Raw genomic sequence first — 21,005 nt, 5'->3', positions numbered from 1 at the left:
GGGAAAAGCGTCGGGATAGTTTTGATCAGCGCGAAATTTTACCGACGCTTTTTAGAAGCGTTGGTACATCTTTAGAATCGACGACGCTTTTAAGCGTCGCGGTAAGCTGGACCTACGACGACGCTTATAAGCGTCGTCGTAGGCCAAATCCTTTCCAACCCTCTCTGCCTTAAAAAGTCTCGTCTCGTCTCCTCTCCTCTCATTCAAAAGGGTCTCCATCTCCTCTCCTCTCCATCTCGCTTCCCGAGCTCCGATCGGCGTCCCCGAGCTCCGATCGCCTCTCCATCTCGCTTCCCGAGCTCCGATCGGCGTCCCCGAGCTCCGATCGCCTCCCCATCTCGCTTCCCGAGCTCCGATCATCGTCCCCGCGCCGACATCAATCCATCGCCTCCCCATCTCGCTTTTCGAGCTACCGATCGGCGTCCCGCGCCGACATTAATCCATCGCCTCCCCATCTCGCTTCCCCGCCACGCCGTCGACCTCCGCCCTCGGGTTCCTTCTTTCTTCTTCCTCGTTTCTTGCAATTTTTTGCTCTTGGCGCTTCTAGTATTTTGTGTTGATTTTTGGGGGTTTTTTCAGATCCCTTTCCTTTCTTGGTGATTGCAGGTGCTTCCGGGATAGTTTAATATCCAGTCAAGAAGACTGCAATGGCTTTAGGAGAAGCCCTGTTTGATGAAGAGCTCGGCAAACCTATAGGGCAGATTGTTGCCGTATGCGGCCGCAACCAGATACTGAGTTCCACATTGCAGGTCAATTAAGTGGAGGTCCCTGTGAAGGTGGTGTAGCTGGTCTGAGATAATAATTAACAAGCCTGCATTGTTGGTACATTTTAAGCTTTTGTTTGTTGAGAGCTGTTCAATATTGCCTTTGTTGTCAGATTAGAGGAGTTGAGACCCAGATGGAGAAATGGATGGGTTGCTTGTGATTGTATCATAACAAAGGTACCATTGGTTTCCTAGATGTCCAGATCAGTCCTGCTAAGGAGTTTTTTTTCAGATGGCTTCAATGTGCTCTCGTGTTTGTAGGCAGGGCCTGGTAACAATTGCTTGAGGCATTGATCAGGGGACTTCCTATCATCCTCAATGACTTCATACCTGGACAGGTCAGTGTCTACTCCCTATGCCCTGCCATCTCTGTTTCATTCCAACCTCCATTAAGTGCCCATTGACATGTTCTCCATTAAAAGGGCTATATGCCATAGCTAGGCCTCTTATTCAAACTACTGGTTGTAGTCTGAATCAACAAGATTGGTGTTTAGTTAGCTGCCATGTTCTAAGTGCATGGAGAACTGTAACAAGACTGGTATTTACAGAATGAAGTTATGGATGATGTATCATGATGCATGAATCTCTACACAAGTGTGTGCATGCATATCTGTATCTCCAACTTCATAAAAACCAAAGTACAAGACCATCTGCATTTACTCCTTGGAAATATGACTCTGGCCTTGGGCTCATTCTGGTCTTGCAGGAGGTTGGCAATATCCCATATGTAGTAGACAATGGAGCTGGAGCTGGACTCTTGGCGCTTCCGTGATTGCAGGTGCCTCCGGTTCCGACTTCACAATTACATATAGATAGTTTAATATGTTTGAATGTGTAAGCAAGGTAATCAAAAATACCTTATTATATATGATGAGACAGTAATTGTACAATATATTCTTTTTCTTTCCCTATGTTAACTAGACTATTTACATCAGAAAGAAAAAACTTTAACCAGATATTGGCCTTCATTATTCCTAAAGAGTCCTATATACATCTCAAATCATAAGTTCGAAGGGGCATCTTTCAAAGTTATGATTATTAACATATTTTGCTATTTTTCAGAGGGCAAGGCATGAAAAGCTTACTCAGGAAACTTAGAATTATTATTATGCTACTTCGGAAGGAAGTTATTGAAATGGCCTAGCTGCCAAATAGATATCACTTGCTATGAAAATAATTGCATTTTAATTTCTGCATGACAGCAATTTGTTACATTAATCTCATCATATAAGCTTGTCTTTCAAATTATAGGAAAGGAAAGCATCAGTGATTCGGCATAAAGTTTAACTTCTTTGACTTTTTGTAAAACAAATAAGCCACAAGACAACTCATGTATATATGTATTTTGACCTTTATAATTTACATTCGTATTTTATTTTTTTTAAAAAAAATAGCAATCCCGACGCTTTAAAGCGTCGGCCAAATACATTTGCCGACGCTTTAAAGCGTCGGCGAAAACGCAAAACTGGTTGGTCTTTATCGACGCTTTTAAAGCGTCGGAAAATCTGTTTTTTCCCGACGCTTTAAAGCGTCGGCGAAAACGCAAACTGGATTGGGCTTTATCGACGCTTTAAAGCGTCGGAAAAGCCGTTTTTGCCGACGGCTTTCATTAGCGTCGGCAAATCCATGTTTTTGCCGACGCTTTCTCTTAGCGTCGGCAAAAACCGGACCCACGCCCACCTGCCCGACGTTTGACCCATGCTTTGGGTCGCGTGGGCTGGGAATTCGCCGACGCTTATAAGCGTCGGGTAGAGACAAAAAAAAGCGCCGGGAGTTAATTCCTTCTTTGTAGTGCTATCGGGCTGCCGCCATCCGGCTCAGAGCATACCCCCTCATGATGGGGACTGACAGTACCTCTGTCACTTGGCCACTTCCACCGAGGCTATAAATAGCTCGATCAGGTAATTCCTAAGGGACCTTTTGGCTGGACCAAATTGCCCACTCTAACTTGATCGTCGAAGGCGTCCTCCACCGAGAACACCGGTGAGGCTCTGTACCAGGTCCGTGGCCGGTCGCGCAGGAGGTGGCTTCCGTCTTCCCCTTTCAACACCGGCGGCTCCCTCGGCTCCACCAGCATGGTCACCCTCGGGCCAGATTTGAACCACAACAGTTAATTAATGCAAAAAAATCGCTTAGATTGTCCCGTAATGCCTGTATATTAATTAGTTCCTTGCTAGTGTAAGTGTGTAACTATTCAATTGAAATTTGTACTCTCAAGTTGAAGTTTGTACTCTGAAGAAAGAACTTATTTATTTATACTTTTGGTGGCATATTTTTGTCCTTATATAAATTTGAAATATTTGTTACTTATTCAGTTATTTGTCATAGGTATACATCGTTAATTTTTTTGTTTTTATTGTATAAAGTAGCATTTTATGCTCATGATTTATAGTATAATGATCGTAAACTGATGTTGCTTCTTTGCTTTATGCAGGATGGTGGTAATCTATCTTAACTGATGTTCTTGATTGTTTTGCCGAGTGGGTGATCTTTTAGCTGTTGTCGAATGGATGGAGGAAATTGTGGTTCATTATGCATGTTTCTTAGTTATGTAATTCTAAAATTCACTGAACATGATGCTGATGTTGTGATGCATCCTTTTGGATTGTCATATGGGGTAGAATTTTGTTGTGATATTGTAAATTGTAATGCTGTGATGCTAATACTGTGACCGTTTGTTTGGATTATTTGGATTGTCATTTGTCATATGGGGTTGAATTTTGCTTTGAAAAATCCTGTGATGCTAATACTGGTAACCAGGTTTGCTTCTCAAGTTTGATTCTTTTATGAATAGCAATTGCAACAGTGTTCACTTCTTCAATGTTTATGTTTTAGATGGAAAGTTGCACCTATTTAAATGTTTTAGATGTAGGAACTTGCAGTCTTAAATGTTGGGCAAGTTGATTTTGTTTTAATCCTGTATGCTCAATGTGAGGCATAATAATATTTCTATCTCTTTCTTATTCCAAAAAAGACTCCTGTCCAGTTTGCCTTCCGAACATCGGTTTGATCCAGTTGAAGAAGCTAGATCTGAAATTCCACTTCAATGGCAAGTATCTTGCTTCAATTTTAGTATCCCTACTCAATGGTTCTCCAAATCTGCAAGAGCTTAACAGTTGAGGTAAGTTGTCCAGAATAATTTCTTCATTACATTAGTATCATTTTTTTGGTGAAAACGTATTCTGAACCTGTTTTGAATGTAACAGATAGATAAGTTCCGATGTATACCAGAATCGTTGAGGCAAGATTATTGGGATAAACAGATACCTTCGGCTGAAAACTGCTACACTATTCTTCCATTATAGGTTTGTGGAGGATTGCATTGGTTTTGCCTAAACTTTCTGTTGATGAATGCATGTGCTCTGGAAAAGATGAGCATCAATTACACTCTGGAAAAAAAGAAAAAAACTTTTATTTTCATGCTTCCCAGGAGGAACTGTTGAGCTTGCAAAAGGCTTCATCTGATGCTGTATTGGAGTTGAACGCTTATTGAATTAAAAATACATAGATCCGGACCAGACCCGACCCGAATGACCCGTCAGGGTTGGCAATAGATCCGACCCGACCCGATTTTCAACCGGATCAAGTCTGGTCCAAAATTAGGACCCGAACAAAAATCAAGTCGGGTCGGGTTCTGGAGCAACTTCAAAATGGTACACTCACTGCCTGCTTATGATGAAGTTTTATTGGTGCTGTACAGTTAAATGTGATCCCCAATGGTCATCAATAGGTCCGAAGAAGTTACATGGTTTAGATTTAACAATTGTTTCACATAAATGATGTTTAAGATGTGCTATTATGATTCTGCTCTTTCTAGCAGAAAACGTCTACTGAAAGTGATGTAATTGCTTTTAAAACTTCCAGAAACTTGAATGCTTACTTGCATTCCAGGCATTTTCCTTAGATATGAGTGTTTCTTTTAAAACATCCACTACGTACACCATACATTCCGCACAGATTCCTGATTCTAGCAACCAAGGAGGTTCAGCTGCGGCCGAAAGGTCCAAGCAGAAACAACAGCGTAGAATTATAAAAACAGAGAGTGGGTTAAGAGGAGAAGAGGAGCAATACTGACTTGAAAGTTTTTTTTGGCTGGGAACCATACAAAGCCTCGAGGCATTTCATTATCATCAATTAAAAAATTGGAAAATGCCCGAGATTTGATAGGTCATGAGCATCCAAGAGGTTGTAGCGAATATTTGAAAACCATGCCTCTCCCCTATCTTCTGGGCTCAAAATCAATAGAGGAAAAAGCCTTTTGTGCATGTTCTCTGTGGAGCATGCTAGTGAACTTTGAGATGTCATGCAACTCGATATTCTTCATGTAACAGGAATACTTTTGCTTGAGATGATGAAATCATTCATGTAAGCTATGGAAGATAAGTGCAATGTCTTGTGGTTCACACAAGTCAATGGTTGGTGCAATTCCTGGGTATGTCCTCGTCAAAAGATTTAACTTCACCTCCTTTACCAACATAGTGTTTCAGTAGTCAAGGTCCTGGAAAACTAGAAACAGGCAATGCCATGATTACTGTAGATACCCCTTTCTTATATTAACAAAACAGAATCTGGAGCCTAGGAACCATTGACAAATTTTAATCCCAATTCACCATCCAACAATTTGGTAAAATCTTCAGTTGAAGAAGATAGATGGTGTCAGAGAATAAGGTTTACATACAGAATTTTATGCTTCCCCATATCCAAGAGCAGTTACTGGTGATCAAGGCTCATTCATCAGGCCCAAAATCATCATCGGATGCGCCTTCCAGAAATGAGCCAAGAGACTTGCGTAATATGCTGAAAGATTTGTCATCCTGGATCACATTGACATAAAGTTGCATCATTGGAAAGTAGATTGTGGGAAAGTAGAATACATGCATAAACTTTGAAATTACATCACTAGAAAAAAGAATATGAAAACATTTCAACACGTCTATATGTCCAAAACAGAAATCAAATATATTGAGCAGATTCTTTCCGAAAATAATATATTAGATTATAAATCTACAGTTGAATCTTTTCCCCTTTTTTTCTCTTTCGAATTGATATATCTTTATATACAAGTTTTATATAGAAACCACATTCGTATATCTGGTATAGCATGCATAAGTGATTGTTAAACACCTAAGCATAATGTATAAAAAAACTGTTATAACAATGCACGACACTCCCACCATTGCAGGGTCTGAGAAGGGTCAAACGTATGCAGCCTTACTCCTACATATAGAAAGACTGTGTTTCGAACCCATAACCTCCAGGTCATAATAGAACAACCTTACTGTTGCACCATGGCTCACTCTTAGGATGAAATTATAATACATCAAGATAATGATGGACTAATTGGTCACTCCCTACTTAATTAAAGTCTAAATATGTTGAGCTTAAATATGCTTATCAAGATCAGGCAAGCACAAGAAGAAAAGGCAAATTTTGAAACCAACTAGAAGTAGGAGACTTGGCTAGCTTCAACAACAAATTAACAACAATGTTGCTAGAAAGTTTTGAATTGAAAGCAATTTATGACCTATAATGGGTATCCAATAATTGAAGGGTAAGTCACATGAGCATCTGAATGAGATACTAACTTGAAATACAAACAATTCCAACCAGTAACTACTAACAAATGTAGAAAATCAAACACATGCAAGTCGAGAATAATAACTAAAAAACTACAACTAGTCATTCAAATCTTTTGAATCCACAAATGCAACACATGATGGAACAAACTGAAAAAAAGATATTCTGATCATAAGGAGCAAAAAAGAACCACAGCCTGGTGGAAAGCTTAAACTTACTATAATCTTAGAAATGAAGAAAGCATTTTTCAAAAATATGTACAATATTAGTTAAGGTTAACTTCTATAGAAAACAATTAGAACCCTAACAACATCAATTATACTTCTTCATGAAGACACTAACTACTTGAACTAACACAGAACAGATTACGTCTATTACTTATCTATCATTTAGGAAGCAAACCGAAAATATGACACTACAGTAGTGTATCTAATATAGTCAGTGGTGCATATTCTTTTACTATTTTCAGGAAAAGGGTGAATGCTATGGCTCCTTCATATTCTCATCGATTTGGTTTTATTAAAATAGAGGATTTTTGTAGGTTCTTGAACCAAGATGAAGCAATCATAGGCAGAGTATCTCTCAATGCCTACAGGAATGGGGATGATCCAGCACTATTCTGGTGGAGCTGACCATTAGAAATTGGTGGTTATAACTGTTTGCTGTGATAATTAAAACAGAGTTTCATTAGCATTCTTCAATGTTTAGTTCTCTATGAATCATTACAGAAAAATGGTATAAGTAGTTCCCAACCTGAATAGAGGAGCATTAGAACGCTATATATAACTTCAGACATAAATGAATATACTTCTTCCACCATTGACATATCTGTCTGTTACTAACAAGCACCCACAATGAAAATATCCTTGTAAAAAGTTGAACTTCTTTTTATTGTAATAAAATCCAGTGCATGATAAATTAACTCCTTTCTTGTTTCCTAAGTTGCATGCATTGCACTTGCTTGAATAAGATGTAAACACAGCTATACGTTTTTTCAATTAATAAAAGATTTTGTTCAAGTCTTATTACCAAAAAGAGAGATCTTGTTCAAGCATATTTTTCAAATGATTGAATCAGAGGCATCATCAAAAAAGTCCTTGTCAAATCAGTCAACTATCACCCATAACGAGTCTTATGTCCTTTATATTATAAAGAGAAATTGTTTTGCTTGGCCAAAATAAAAAAAAACGAGTCGAGGCACAAAAACAACGTAAGTAGCATCTGTTTTTTGACTCCAAAAAATTAAACATCAAATCTTATTCCAAACATCATCTAGTATGGAGTCAACACAAAATGAACTTGGAAAATAGAAGTAATGATAAACTTGATGAAGGTCGCCAAGTAAGGTATAAAGCTAAGTTAACAGAAATGAAAACTCAGGCATCTAAAACTTAATCTCCAATACTTTTTTTCGTATGTCGTCTTGACTCATTTTTGGAAGTAAAACAAGTTTCCTCAGGGAATGTGTTAGAGAAGTTAGACTGTCATACAATGAAAATAAGTTAAATCAATTCAACAATTTGCTGCAGAAAGGGAAAAGATGAATCTTAAGCTATAAAGCACCATGAGAATTCATGTTGAATTTTAAGCTATATAGCAAGGAATCCCACAATGTTGTGAAGTTTTAGCCTTGTCTTATCCCACAAACAGTAGTTAGGCTATTTTCAATACCTTGGGTAAAGAGTGATGCTCCTGAATGGTGGGCAAGTCGAACAATTACAATCCAGTTTTGAAGATCCTAAAGTACCAAAAGTTTATAATGAAGTCCTTGTCAAAAATGCAATAATTAAATCAAGTCTGATTATGTTTTCAATGAAGTTGAGTTTTATATATTAAGACAGCTGAAAATAATGCTTTACAAACTTCTACAGAAAAATGAGGTTTATAACTAGGCTTGTGGATGATGGATTTGCAAAGCATGTGGGACAAAAAAGAACGCAGCAGTCATTATAATCCAAGGGCTGAATCTTATATGTAAAAGGACAAGGCTAGCAAGATCATGGTTGAACCTCATAAGCCAAGAACAATCAATTATCCAAAGGTTTATGTACTCATACATGGGAAAAGAGGATATGTAGCTTCATCTTTGCTTGCATTTATGAGAATCTTTCACCAAATAGAAGCACCAGCATGACATCTTATGAAATGGGGCAACTAAGGAAACATTGAATTAAATTAAGCCATCATGAGCTTAAGGCAAATCATCATGCAGCCTTCAGGCTTAAAAACTGCACAGATTGACGTCAAATCACCTTGAAAAGTTTGGCATTCCTTCACATATGAATCTTTCCCTAGATAGCCTCCTTGCATAAGATTGACATCAGAGACCTCCATATATGTCTCCATCACATTGGAATTGTCCCGCATTATGGTCTTTCCCTAGTAGCATTTTCGATTCTTATCTTAGGAAGCTTATGGCTCATCTAGTCATAGAAAAGTTTGGTATTTGACTAGAAATATAATAAGAGTCTTATGTTAGTTATCAAAAGGATTGATTATCTGAAATTTAGAAATTTTGTGCAAGGCCCATAGTACCGGTTTCAGTACCCATAATGGTACCCAATAGGTATCTGTTAGTACTGTCCTGGTTTTGGCACTGACTAAGGATGTACCAAGTATTCATTCGGTTTCCCACCAGTACAGGGTCCTGAAAACCATGATTTGGTTAATTGCATGTTCCTCTCCTTTATTTATGGATAGAAACTTACTAAGATTTATCTATCAGGTTCAGACTCTAAAAAGGGAATAATTTTCTCCTGTAACAACATCTTATACAGGCCTGATAAAGACTCAAACCAACTTTTCTTCCATCTTGAAGAAAGCACTCATCGAGGTTGTATGTGTTCTATAGTTTTCAATAAGAAATTCAGCATTTCTTAAACACAGCACATACACGACCCCAACCCCCTCCAAAAAAAAGAGAAAAAGGAAAAGAAAAGAAAAGATTTACTTAGCATGAAGCTGCTTTCTTCTTGATGTATGGTTGATTCACCAAGTTTCTTACTTTAGTCCCTTACTGCTTATTTTATCATTCTTTCAATTTCCTTGGTCTGAAATTCAAGTTAATAATGAAACATTACTTGCAAAATAGCAGATGGCATGATACTGTTACATCTCTTTGAGTAAGAAAATAATTTTAACTGGCAATGAGGCATGAATCAGTCACAATGTACCATAGTCGACTTAAATTGCTGTGATGAAAACTGACATGTTAAAGCATCATAATAAATCATCCCCATTCATTAGACAAACTATTTGCTCTTCCAAAACTTGTGTTGATACAACATGAAATAAAGAGCTGAATTATTTCTACAAGGAACTGATCAAAGGAGACAAATCTCTTCCAAGAGTGGATTATTTTTCTCATTTATGGTTATAAAATTTATGAATAGTATAAATAGATTATCTTGTTTGGACTGTGTGATTACCTGTTAAACAAAACTGGTTAAGAACTAAATTTCAACCAAAGAACAGAAGAATCTGAGTCATGCATCGCAGTAGTAAAAGAAAGAAATAAAGTTACTTATGCCATAATAGATTATATAATCCATACTGTTCAGTCCGTGCTTTCCTGTGTTGATGTCCTCTGTTCTGCTTCTTCCTCGAGCGCTTTCTCTGGCTACTAGGAACCTGTATTGAGCATCATAGGATTGCATAGATGGCCCATCCAGATCATTTACCTGGTTTTGTTCAGCATGATAAGATCCATCAGATGACTCGAACACAATCCTCTTTAATCCTGAAGGTAGAACATCTTGTGAAAGAACTGGCGGTGATGTGCCCCCTCCAATTGGTCCAAAACTTTGTTCGCATGGATATTCTTCTATAGGTTTCTTAGCTTCAAGAAGTGGTTCTGTCTCTGCAGCAGCAGGACGTTGCCCCAAGAGCAATTGCTTATGATTTGCAACACCAGCTAAGTCGTCATTTGCTGGGGCAGCCTGAATTTTTTTTCTTTTCACAGTACTGCCACTAGAGTCATTCCTTGCCTGCTGTCCCGAGGCTGCATTTCCCAGATGTGATAAACCTGAGTCATTGTTCTTTTGTATTGCAGCATACAATTTACCCTTGGATTTTACAATTTCAGACATGATAATCCTTGTATCAGAGTGAGCTGCAAAACATTATGAATGATTAAAGTGACTCTATGACTTCTTAATACATGCTCTAAATTAACCAGGTACAAATCAAGTAAGCACAATAAAGAGAACCTAAGATGGATTGAATAACAGCACGTGCAGCAATCTGTTCTGCTTCCTTCTTGTTTCTTCCTGCAGCACCTGTATAAGTTTTTCCATCAAAAACCAAAGATGATATAAAAGAAGGAAGCAGCACCCCTTCTAATTGAGATGTTGTGTATGCAGGCTTCTCTATATACATCTTCACTGCATATTCGTGAAGGATAGACTTGCAGAATGTAGTATCCTGAAAAGTGGCAGATAAAGTCAGATATTTTGATATACATAATCTTTCAAATGGCAAAGTTTATGCTATAAAAAAAAATCAGAAACTCAAACATGATGTCATGAATAACACATAAGCAAAGTCATTATCAGTACCATCATTATCAACTATTTCTTCGAGAACATGTCTAGCATTTTTATACACAGACTAGTAAGTGTACATAGAACCATAAATTTTAAATTATTAAAATATCTAATCCACCAGCTTAACAGATTTTAGTTTTCAACTGAAGCATAGTTAGGTGGGATATTGTGATGCTCAAAAAAAATTATGGGTAAAACATTCGTCATGATTAATGACAATACTGATTACAGCAGAGAAAGACAACTCAAAATAGTGGGGGACTTCACATTAGCAAAAGTAAAAATAATTGCATTCAGTTATAACTGAACAAAAGATTATGAAGCTCCAAAGTAAAAGTTTACAGTATTAGGGGCTAATTTCAAGCAGTTCCAGAGCTATATCAATTAGTTTTTAGTATGAAAACAAAGTGGGTAGAATGGCTTATCTCGCCCTTCCAAATGATAAGAAGTTATATTGCTTTACTGAGAAATTAACTTGCAATGCTCTCATTTTTAAGTAACACAAAGCTGGAGATAAGATATCATGGCTCATCTCACTTCCACAAGTGAACTTGTGAATGCATACATGTGCACACATTATTATGTAATGGTTGCACCCAACAAGTAACATGAAGTGAAAGTCATGAAGTCCAATTACTTAGTAATATATTTCAAATGCAAACAAATGATACAACATTCTTTGCCCTTTGTTACATGAACAATTGATCTGAAACTTTAGACAACACGTGAGACTGACAAACAAATCATATGACATCTACTGCATTATTTTCTCAAATGATCAACTGACCTGAAAATAAAGCATTGTGGTTATGATTTATATTCCATGATCTTGATGCTTTTTGTTGGGTAATCTTAAATTCACCTAAACCTTATTTTGTTTTATAAGCAACATACTGAATTCACAAACAAACGCATGACTTAGCAAAACAATCACAAAGAAGGAACAACAAATTTCTTAATCTTCTTAGGGCATGACTATATAATTAAAGAATACAAGGCAGCCTTAAATCTCTCGATAAGATATATTCGGATATGACATCCATTGCATCATTTTTTTTTCAATGATCAACTGATCTGCAAATGTCCTATAAAGCATTGTGGTTATGATTTATATTCCATGATTTTCATGCTTTCCGTTGGGTAATCTTAAATTTACCTACATGGAACATATGTGCCTGCCTAACCCTTGTTTTGCTTTATGAGCAACATCCTGAATTAACAAACAAATGCACGACTTAGCAAAACAATAACAAAGAAGGAACAAAAGATTTCTTAATCTTCTTAGTGGATGACAATATAATTAACGAATAAAAAGTAGGCTTAGATGTCTCAATATAATATTGTAGCAGTTCTTTTTGTGTTAGCTCTCTTGTTTTATGTACAAGTATCAAAGCAAATTAAGAAACAAATAACTCAAATTGCAAGACCAGTGGCATCAATTTTTGGAGTATGGACATACACACACTACACAACATTTGGAAGCGTAAAAATGTTGCAATGACAAATTTAAATGAAACAATAATTAGATAGATTCAACATACTGCATGAATTAGGGGAATTCCTTCATCCTTTATCTTCCTAGATATGCCTTCAAGAGCAAGTTTTGCCACGTCTTGCTCTGCTTCTTTTCGACGAGGAAATGTCCGAGATGACATGAATGTCACTCCATCTATCAGAACAGTAGATCTAAATTGTGATGCATATGGATGCCCTTCATTAACAGTTTGATATATTGGCAAAGGTATGGATGACCTTTGAGCATATTCTTGTAAGCGGTTTTTATGCATGAATTGCTCTGTCAATACATGAAGAGCAAAATTGAATTAATCAAAAAAAGAAACATCCATTCAGTTAACTGAAGATCACCTGACTTTCTATATAACAAAGAAAATCCATAACATTTAAATGAAACTAAAATTAGTACAACATGTATTTCTTTTTCATTTATAAAGAATCAAATTCAAATTCCATCACTCAAAAGAAAAAGAACCAAAAAAATAATCTGATCATACGAAGAAAAAAGATAACCAAGAAAAACTGCAAGTATATTAGCCAAATCCTGCCCTACTCAAATATATACTATTCCAGCAGTTTACCTCCAGCAACATCAATCCATGATCAACCCTTAGAAAAATCCATCTCAATTAGGCCATGTCCGCTAGGCATTATTTGAGAAAACCCATTACAATCTAAAACTAAAGTAGATTTAAAAAATATTTGCAAGTTATTTAGAAAATTAACCAGACAAACCCACAAATTAACAAAACTTCTTTCATGCAAGAATTGCAAAATGAGAAAGCTGAGAAAATAAACTAATAATATTCTGTAGCATTAATGTTGCTAATAAAAATAGGAGCGAAAGTTACTATCCTGCTATCTTGTAGAAATGGTCACAGTTATTAACTTAAATCAGTAACTAACTACTTGCTGATAATCATGTAATACAATGCTTTGAACAACAAATGGGTGAAAGTAATACATAACACCCAATATCAGTATAACAAAACCTAGGTGATCCCCCACATACTCTATCAGCAAAGCACTTAACAAGAGGAGGTTAGGCTAGTCAATGTAGACTGGTTAGATTTGCCTTTTAGAATCAAATTTTTCATCACATATACAACTTCTGCAAAACTAAATTAAACATCCCACAGGACTCTTGTAACTCTCTCATAGTACACTTACTTCTGAAAATTTCTTAGTTAACTAATTAGCTTAATTTATATAGTCATAGCACTAACAACAATAGGTGATCCACAGACAATTTAATTTTCAAAGTTTAAGCGACCAGTAATACAACTGCATACTTCCTATAATCCATAGCCTCGCTTCTCAAGAGAACACAGCCTTGCCGGAGAGGACATAAGCATCAACCCCCTTCCCCCTTTTTTCTAGTTTTAATCTATTTTTCCTTTTATCATTGATAGGAAACAAAAAAAAAAAAGAAATTAGATGTTGTGATTATTCTAAATTATCAGTGGATATATAGGCTGCTAATTTGTTCATGGTACAATATTTTTTTATTTTTTGTATGAGTCCTTTATGATCTCTATCCCTTAACACTAAAAAACTAACACCGTTGCTAATCCAAGTAGGAAGGGCGTTAAAGGAATAGGAGGCCAGGTTTTTATCATACGATAATTACAAGATCACGATTCTTAATGGGGATAGATGACTACGCCACACTGTAATGGGAAAAAAAAAATTATGGTGACTAATTGAAAGATTTAAAAATTTAGGATCAAAATATTTCTAATTCAAATTTGAAGGGTACGATGTAATTTTCTATTTAAAATAATATATATTATGTATGTGTTCTGTGTGCTCATCCTAAGATAATTATAAGGAGAGGTAATAAAAAAGAGATAATTTAGGACAAAAGATAGAAAATAAAAGTATTAACTAATGTGAAGCACCCATTAGACCACATATCATTCAATTAGTCAAGCATATACTGTCCGAGATGCTCCAAAGAAATCTCGCACTACCCTGATCAGAATGTACATGGTTGTCCCACTAGAAAAACTATTATCAAATGATAAATTGCTCAATGAAGGGGAAAACTACAATAAAAATACTAATAATGAAAAACACAATTACCGATCACTAGAATTCTTCATGGTTGAATAAATTAAAAGTAAAGAAAAAACTCATGACGCCCCAATATAGTGTTGTTGTTAAAGCCTATTTCAATATTAGAACAAGGGACATGATTAAAGAGATGTGCTATCTTGGCAAGAGATTCTAATATACTGCTCAAATTATAAGAGTAAACTCTATCACAAACTCACTTCAACAATAACTTTTAATTGGTAAAATTCAATAAAAATCAGGATAAAAAATCTCAAAGTACCCTGACCAAGTACATGATGGTCCAACTAGAATAACTAGAATCAAACGATGAACTTCTCAATGAGAGAAAAAAAAGAAAAAGAAAAAGAAAGCCTACAAATAAAACACTAATAACATTGAATAGTCATGCAATTACCAATCGCTAGAATTTGTTATGATTGAATGAATTAAGGGTAAAGAAAACTCATGTGACCTCAAAATAGTATTGTTGTTAAAGCTCATTTGAATATTAGAATGAGAGATACGATTACCAAAAGCTCATTTGTTTTTTTGGAATTTTGTTTTTCCAATGGGCGAGAGGTGATGGGGTTGGGGGTGGTAGAATGTCATAAAATCTTGAATGGTATTCATAAATTTAGGATGGTCGCCTGCATCTCCTACCAAGCTCCATCTACAACTATTTATATGACTCGAAAAATATTTTATAATTTTTTTACTAGTTTAGATTAATTAGTTTCTAAACTACGAAGAACTTAATAGTTTCATTGTCAGCATTATAGCTTTGAAGCCGTCCTCCAAAACCCCCCTTTTTTTAATAACATCTGCTGCAGCCTGGCAATTAGGAGGTATTTAAGAATGCTTATCCATATTGCATTAATAGAGGAAACAGCCTGGCTACCGGACAACTGCAGATCCAAGCAAATAGATTTTCTAAAGAGGGAATTTCCTGTAGAGTTTCAATAGGGAGGCCGAGGCCAACAAGCATTGATCCATCTTTATACCAGAAATGTGGTTTAACATTTCCCTTTTGTTTAAATGGAGTTATGTATTAAAGATTACATTGGAAATACTAAAATTTGATAGGGCCCATCCAATGTTTTAGGCCAAGAAGCAGATTAATACAATTGCAGACTTTTCTTGATATTCCTCAGCTTGAAGTTTGTCAGCTAATGCAATGGAAATGGAACTCAGCATGAGTCTCAGGCATTGCTGCTTTCAAACCTGAACTGGGCACGACTGGGTCCAGTCCACAATCATGGGCTTACCTGATCGAGGCTGAGAACCATATACGGACTGGTTCCACATCTTAACCATGAAAACTTAAAAAAATTACTTGTGCAATCAGCGATTCAGAAGAGGGATGTTGCTTCTTCATAGACTATCAGAACAGAAAATATACAGATAAATGAGAGTAATTAACAAATTAAAAATCTCTGATGAAAAAAAAAAGTAGGAATAATAAAATTAACCTACTGAATGAAAGAAACCTTTTTTCCCTTCAAAAATACAAATACCACCAGGCGCTCACGACAAGTCATATTAATCTTCCAGCAACAATGCGAACATATGGTATAGTTGAGAAAACTACAAACATGTAAATTTCAATATTATTATTCAAACATACCCTGCATATTCGCAAGTAGTGGGGGGTCCTTGTACCCCGTTGCTTCATCATGATGACTATGTGCTCGAGTTTCAAAAGATGCATCACAAGACTGACCTTGAATTGATTGCTCAATTTCTTTCTTCCCATGTTCTTCTTCAGCAACTTGCTCAGGCAAATCTTCTGCTTGTTCCGATTCTATGCCTGCAAGTTGATGAGCAGTTTTAAGCTACAGGGAGCATAATGCATTAAACTTAAAATGGCAGCATCTGCAAACTATAGAGGCATGCATGTGAATGATACTTTTCTTTGCAGGCCTGCCTCTCTTCCTTGTCTTTAACTCCTCCTGTGAATATTGTTTCATGCTCTGGGAACAAGGAGAAAAAATAGTCAATTGGAAAATTGAATCATGAAGTCCAAACATAATTATTATCAAACTAACTACAATAGCAAGGTCTCACAAATAATTAGGAGGCACTGAAAAATACTTTTGTATTCTTGACCTGAAATTTTGAAAAGAAGAGGCCAACAAATAATTAGGAGGCACTGAAAAATTTCGACACACATTCCTAAGCAGAAGGGTCGAACAAAGATGCAAATATCACTGCATGAAAGGATCAACCACAGGAATATGAAATCCTATTATACATGACCATGGATTAAAATGTTCATTGCCATGCTTGAACAACCATAAACTTAAAAGTAAAATCATCAACCACTCCATTGAATTGCTAACATGTAATTTTCTTTTAACTTTGGTGTATACCTCTATATTGTTTCCAGTTACATAAAAGCAAAAAGAATCTCTCTAAAGACTCTAACTTCCAATTTAATTCTAATGACTGATTACAATTATTGCACGTACAAAGATATAGGATAACCAGGAGTTCACATTAGCCATATCGACTCTTTTGAACCCATAGAAAAGCAAATTGTACTTGAAAATCTAGAAAGCTAAAAAACAGAATAAAAACAAGAAATCAATTTATGGTGATCAAGATGGAAGGATGCAGAGTTTTTAAGAAGACTAAGATACCCAGATATCTCAGCTCTTATGTAACAATCAGGATATCTAAATAGTGTCTAATACAGTAAAAAAGAAAGACCAACTATCATCTTGGCATTGTGTACAGTAGACAATATCCATGAAAAGAACATGTCCAAATAGTCTAAGTTGATCATAACATCTTGGCCGATATCAGTGGACATCTAGCTGATACAGAAAGAGAATGATTTTATCCAAACAAAAGACCACAGATGTATGATGTCATGCCCACATCAATGCAGTGTATTGTATTGCATTGTATTCAATTGTATTGTGTGGTGACAAGCCATATCAGCAAGTGCCCGACACTGGTATAGACTTATATATCATCCAAAACCTAGGTTGTTATGGAATACCATGTGTCACATTGACTTGCTGGCAAGACTCTGAGATAATAAATATTTCGTAGAACATATGCAGGATTGAATTGTAGGTGATAGGGGATAGAAATACTACAAGGCATTGAAAGGCCAACATATGAAACAATAAGAAAGTGCTAACTTGAAGCCATTCATACCTGGGAGGAATAGCTGATCCACTGCCCATCCTCCCATACCTGGCAGGATCTCATTTCGAAACAATTAAACTCCATCTCCTCTTCATGATGCTTCAACTTGACAATGTACTTTGACCCATTAGAAATCTGAGTAACAACTCCTAGCGACCACCCGCCATGGTAAAGCACCTCAACAACATCATGTAACCTGAAATCCTCATCGTCTAATGCAAGGGGAGGTGGAGGCCTAATGTGTTGAGCATCAACAATCTCCGTCGACAACTCTCTGTCAGTGACAGCTCTCGGGGTCTTGCAATCCACCAAAAATATGGACTTGCTGATCATACTAACAATAGTAGCTGCAAGCCAAGCAGCTCCATAGTTCTTGCTTTCCCGGCTGACCTCGACCTGTGCTCCCACACTGAACAGTGGCTCAGCCACTTCCTGCAAGGTGAAAATATGTGAGCGAACTTCCAGCCTTAACGTGAAATGGGTTTCACATCGAATCGAGCGTTTCCCATTGTGAAAAATATTTGATTTGCCTTCCCAATTGAGTGCACGTTGTGCAGTTGGAAGTGAATTCAAATGTACAGCAAAACCACAGGAAACAAAACCATTGGAAGTGATTTGCCTTCCCTTCTGTCCATGGACTTTACGGTCCTCAACCAGCAGCCATCGGCCTTGATCAACATCACGACCATCGATTTGCCACGATCGGGAGGTTCAATGGGAGATTAGTGGAGGAAAAAAATAAAAAAAAGGAATGGAGAAGCTGGAGGCGGATCGATTTTGGTGCTTCACCGGAAGCCGGTGCCGCCGGCTGATGAGCCTCGGTATCTCCTTAGGAAGAGCCACCGGAGGAGAAGAGGGAAGCCGTCCAGTGTGATAGTTCGGGAAATCACGACGTCGGCTGCCGCAATGGATCTTCCCCTCTGATGGATCTTCATCAGAGGGGAAGGACGACGACGGGAGATGCCGGGGGGGGGAGAGGGATTCAGGCCAAGGCCTTCTTTAGGCCGGGGCCTTAGGCGACCGCCTCAGTCGCCTAAGGGTTGAGCCGGCCCTGTGCTGTGCTCACTATTTTATCATCGGCAAGAGATTATCGTGATTATTGCAGAGGTGTAGGATTTCTCTTACCTTGAAGGCTCCGTAAGGCCCCCGCCGCTGCCGCAGCCTGGAACCCGCCCCTGCCTCCATCGATAGCTCCTCCTACAGTTCGATGTTTAGCTCTTTCTTCCGGAGAAGCGATCGAGATCGAGATCGAGATCGAGAGAGAGAGAGAGAGAGAGGGAGGGAGCGAGAGAGGGAAGAAGGATTCTCTTACCTTGAAGGCTCCGTGAGGCCTCTGCCGCTGCCGCCGACTGGAACTCGCCCCTGCCTCCATCGATCGCTCCTCCTACAGTTGGATGTTTCGCTCTTCTTTCTTCCGGAGAAGCGATCGAGATCGAGATCGAGATCGAGATCGAGAGAGAGAGAGAGAGAGAGAGAGAGCGAGATAGTGAGAGAGAGGGAGGGAGGGAAGGAGAAGGAATGAAAGGCGTGACCCTCGCTCTTATATACCTGCAGATACGGTAATCCGCCGGACCAACTTTATCAGTCTTCCTTCGTTCCCGTTGAAGATTTGAACCTCGTTGCAATTTGAACCTGGTTCAGACTCTGGTGTGAACTGCAGTCGAAGCCAACTGAAAGCAATTGACTTCCAACAGCTTGTACCCAACTGAAAGCATGGACCATTTGGAAATATGGTAAGCAACACAATGCATTTGCATGAAAATGATATGTTCATAACCAACAAAAAGCATCACAAAATGTTGGGGGAAAAACCAAAGTCATCCCGGAACAAAGGCGCCGACCAGAGGGAGCCCCTACCAGAAGGCGCCCGACCAGAAGGCGCCCGACCAGGGAGCCCCGACCAGAAGGTGCCCGATCAGGGAGCGCCGACCAGGGAGCGCCGACCAGGGAGCCCCGACCAGGAAGCGCCCGACCAGGAGGCGCCGACCAGAAAGCGTCGACCTAACGACACGAGCCAAAGGCGCCCAACTGGGCAACTGGCTCGGCTCGGCACCCGACCAGGTGCCGAACTTCGAAATGCCTTGTCCAAATATTCGACCCTGGCCTAAACTCCTTAAAAGGAGTCTGACTCTAGATACTCAATCTCACTGTATCCCGCTACTGTCGTCAAACCATTAATGCGCATGGCCTCTGCTGGCTTCCGGCGCACTCAACCATTAAATGAGCATGGTTCATAATGATCTCCGGTTCACTCAGCCATCAAAGTGTATGGCTTCTGTCATCTACGGACATCGAGCCTCTTACGGTAAACCCACTTGGCTGCTGATGATGATACGGTTCAACGACAACCTAAGAGCTCCGGCCTAATCTCCGACAGTGACACTGTTGACTCACACGATCGAGCATTAATTCTACTACATGCCAGATCGTACGGCAGGCCATCTGCCCCGCCACATCACAGGTAACCCAGCTCCCTCTATAAAAGGGGAATTCCCCCATTTGGGAGAGAGGGGAGCTAAAAACTCAGACTCTCTCTACTATTGTCTCCATCCTTACACTTGCCCCCTCTGACTTAAGCATCGGAGGGCCGGCGCCGGAAACCCCGGCCACCGGCCTCTTGCAGGTCTCCCGGAGGACGCCACGCGCCGACGGACCGCCACCCATTACCGCCGATTGACCCCGGAGCTCCCCCTTCTTGGCCCAGCGGTCGCCCCCGGGTCCAAATTCCAGCAACAATTGGCGCTAGAGGAAGGGCCCGAGTCGCGGCCATGAAGCTGAGAAGCAAGGGAGCTTCTAATGCCTCCCGACGTCCTCCACCTAGCCCCGAACATTCTGTCCAGAACTCTCCACCTCTGGCCGATTCGACTCCCCAAGTTCGGCCAGAGCAGTTTGATGCCCTGGTGCAGCAGGTCCAGGCCTTGGCCGCTGCCGTCCAAGGCCTGCAACCTAGGGGCATCCCAACAGCACCATTACCTCAGGCCCCGGTTCAGCCGGTGCCTCCCTTAAGTGGACCGGCCCCCCAAGGCCAAAGTCTCCACGCTCAAGCATCTTCCTGGAGAGAGCCCCCGGTGAGGGGTCTTGGCGACTGGCCGCAACCGTCAGAGGCCGAGTCAGTCTCAGGGCAACCAGCGCCCGAGCGGACCACCATGGCGATCCCCCAGAGCGACGAGCTCGACAAGAAAGTCGAGAAGCTGGAGCGCCAGATCGAGGCGCTCCACGGCAGGAGGGCGGGACGCGATGGCGACTTCGAGTTTACCACGAAGTCCCACTTCTCCCAACAAATCGAGGACGAGCCGGTCCCGCCGAGGTTCAAGATGCCCCAGGTGGAGCCCTACAATGGCACTACCGACCCCCTCGATCACCTGGAGAGTTACCGGGCCTTGATGGCGCT

General features: G+C 39.2%; 1 protein-coding gene and 1 long non-coding RNA gene across 4 annotated transcripts; one reads left to right on the top strand and one right to left on the bottom strand.

Moving 5' to 3' along the window:
* The first annotated feature begins 1,049 nt into the window (after window positions 1–1,049).
* Window positions 1,050–3,238, top strand: LOC120108947. Its single transcript, XR_005510055.1, has 3 exons — window positions 1,050–1,102; window positions 1,471–1,542; window positions 3,199–3,238. It is a non-coding gene; the product is annotated as an uncharacterized LOC120108947 (long non-coding RNA).
* A 1,815-nt stretch (window positions 3,239–5,053) lies between these two features.
* LOC103699073 lies at window positions 5,054–19,095 on the bottom strand. 3 transcript variants are annotated; one of them, XM_039122670.1, is made up of 11 exons: window positions 18,927–19,095; window positions 18,740–18,811; window positions 17,624–18,046; window positions 16,365–16,428; window positions 16,083–16,265; window positions 12,427–12,680; window positions 10,550–10,763; window positions 9,895–10,452; window positions 8,013–8,079; window positions 5,443–5,578; window positions 5,054–5,270 (listed from the first exon to the last, which is right to left on the bottom strand). In XM_039122670.1, the coding sequence occupies exons 1-10, from the start codon at window positions 18,984–18,986 to the stop codon at window positions 5,485–5,487; spliced, it is 1,989 nt and encodes a 662-aa protein (XP_038978598.1). In that variant the 5' UTR covers window positions 18,987–19,095; the 3' UTR covers window positions 5,054–5,270; window positions 5,443–5,484. The 3 variants fall into 3 exon arrangements, with proteins under 3 accessions (XP_038978598.1, XP_038978597.1, XP_038978599.1); XM_039122669.1 differs by having other exon boundaries at window positions 5,200–5,578; XM_039122671.1 differs by lacking the exon at window positions 8,013–8,079 and having other exon boundaries at window positions 5,200–5,578.
* Between the last annotated feature and the right edge of the window lie 1,910 nt (window positions 19,096–21,005).

The sequence above is a fragment of the Phoenix dactylifera genome, unplaced genomic scaffold (genome assembly GCF_009389715.1).
Source record: "Phoenix dactylifera cultivar Barhee BC4 unplaced genomic scaffold, palm_55x_up_171113_PBpolish2nd_filt_p 001663F, whole genome shotgun sequence".
Taxonomy (NCBI): Eukaryota; Viridiplantae; Streptophyta; class Magnoliopsida; order Arecales; family Arecaceae; genus Phoenix; species Phoenix dactylifera.
The sequence above is the reverse complement of the archived record's forward strand: the minus strand, read 5'-3'. Positions and strand labels throughout refer to the sequence as shown.

What these genes read in the sequence shown, in the direction of transcription:
- LOC103699073 (XM_039122670.1), bottom strand. Translation starts at nt 18,986, where the DNA reads ATGGAGGCAGGGGCGAGTTCCAGTCGGCGGCAGCGGCAGAGGCCTCAC. An exon ending in GGCCTCACGGAGCCTTCAAG is followed by an intron (nt 18,812 to 18,926) that starts GTAAGAGAATCC and finishes ATCGAACTGTAG; the next exon opens with GAGGAGCTATCGATGGAGGC. An exon ending in AGGAAAGCACGGACTGAACA is followed by an intron (nt 8,080 to 9,894) that starts GTATGGATTATA and finishes TTGGTACTTTAG; the next exon opens with GATCTTCAAAACTGGATTGT.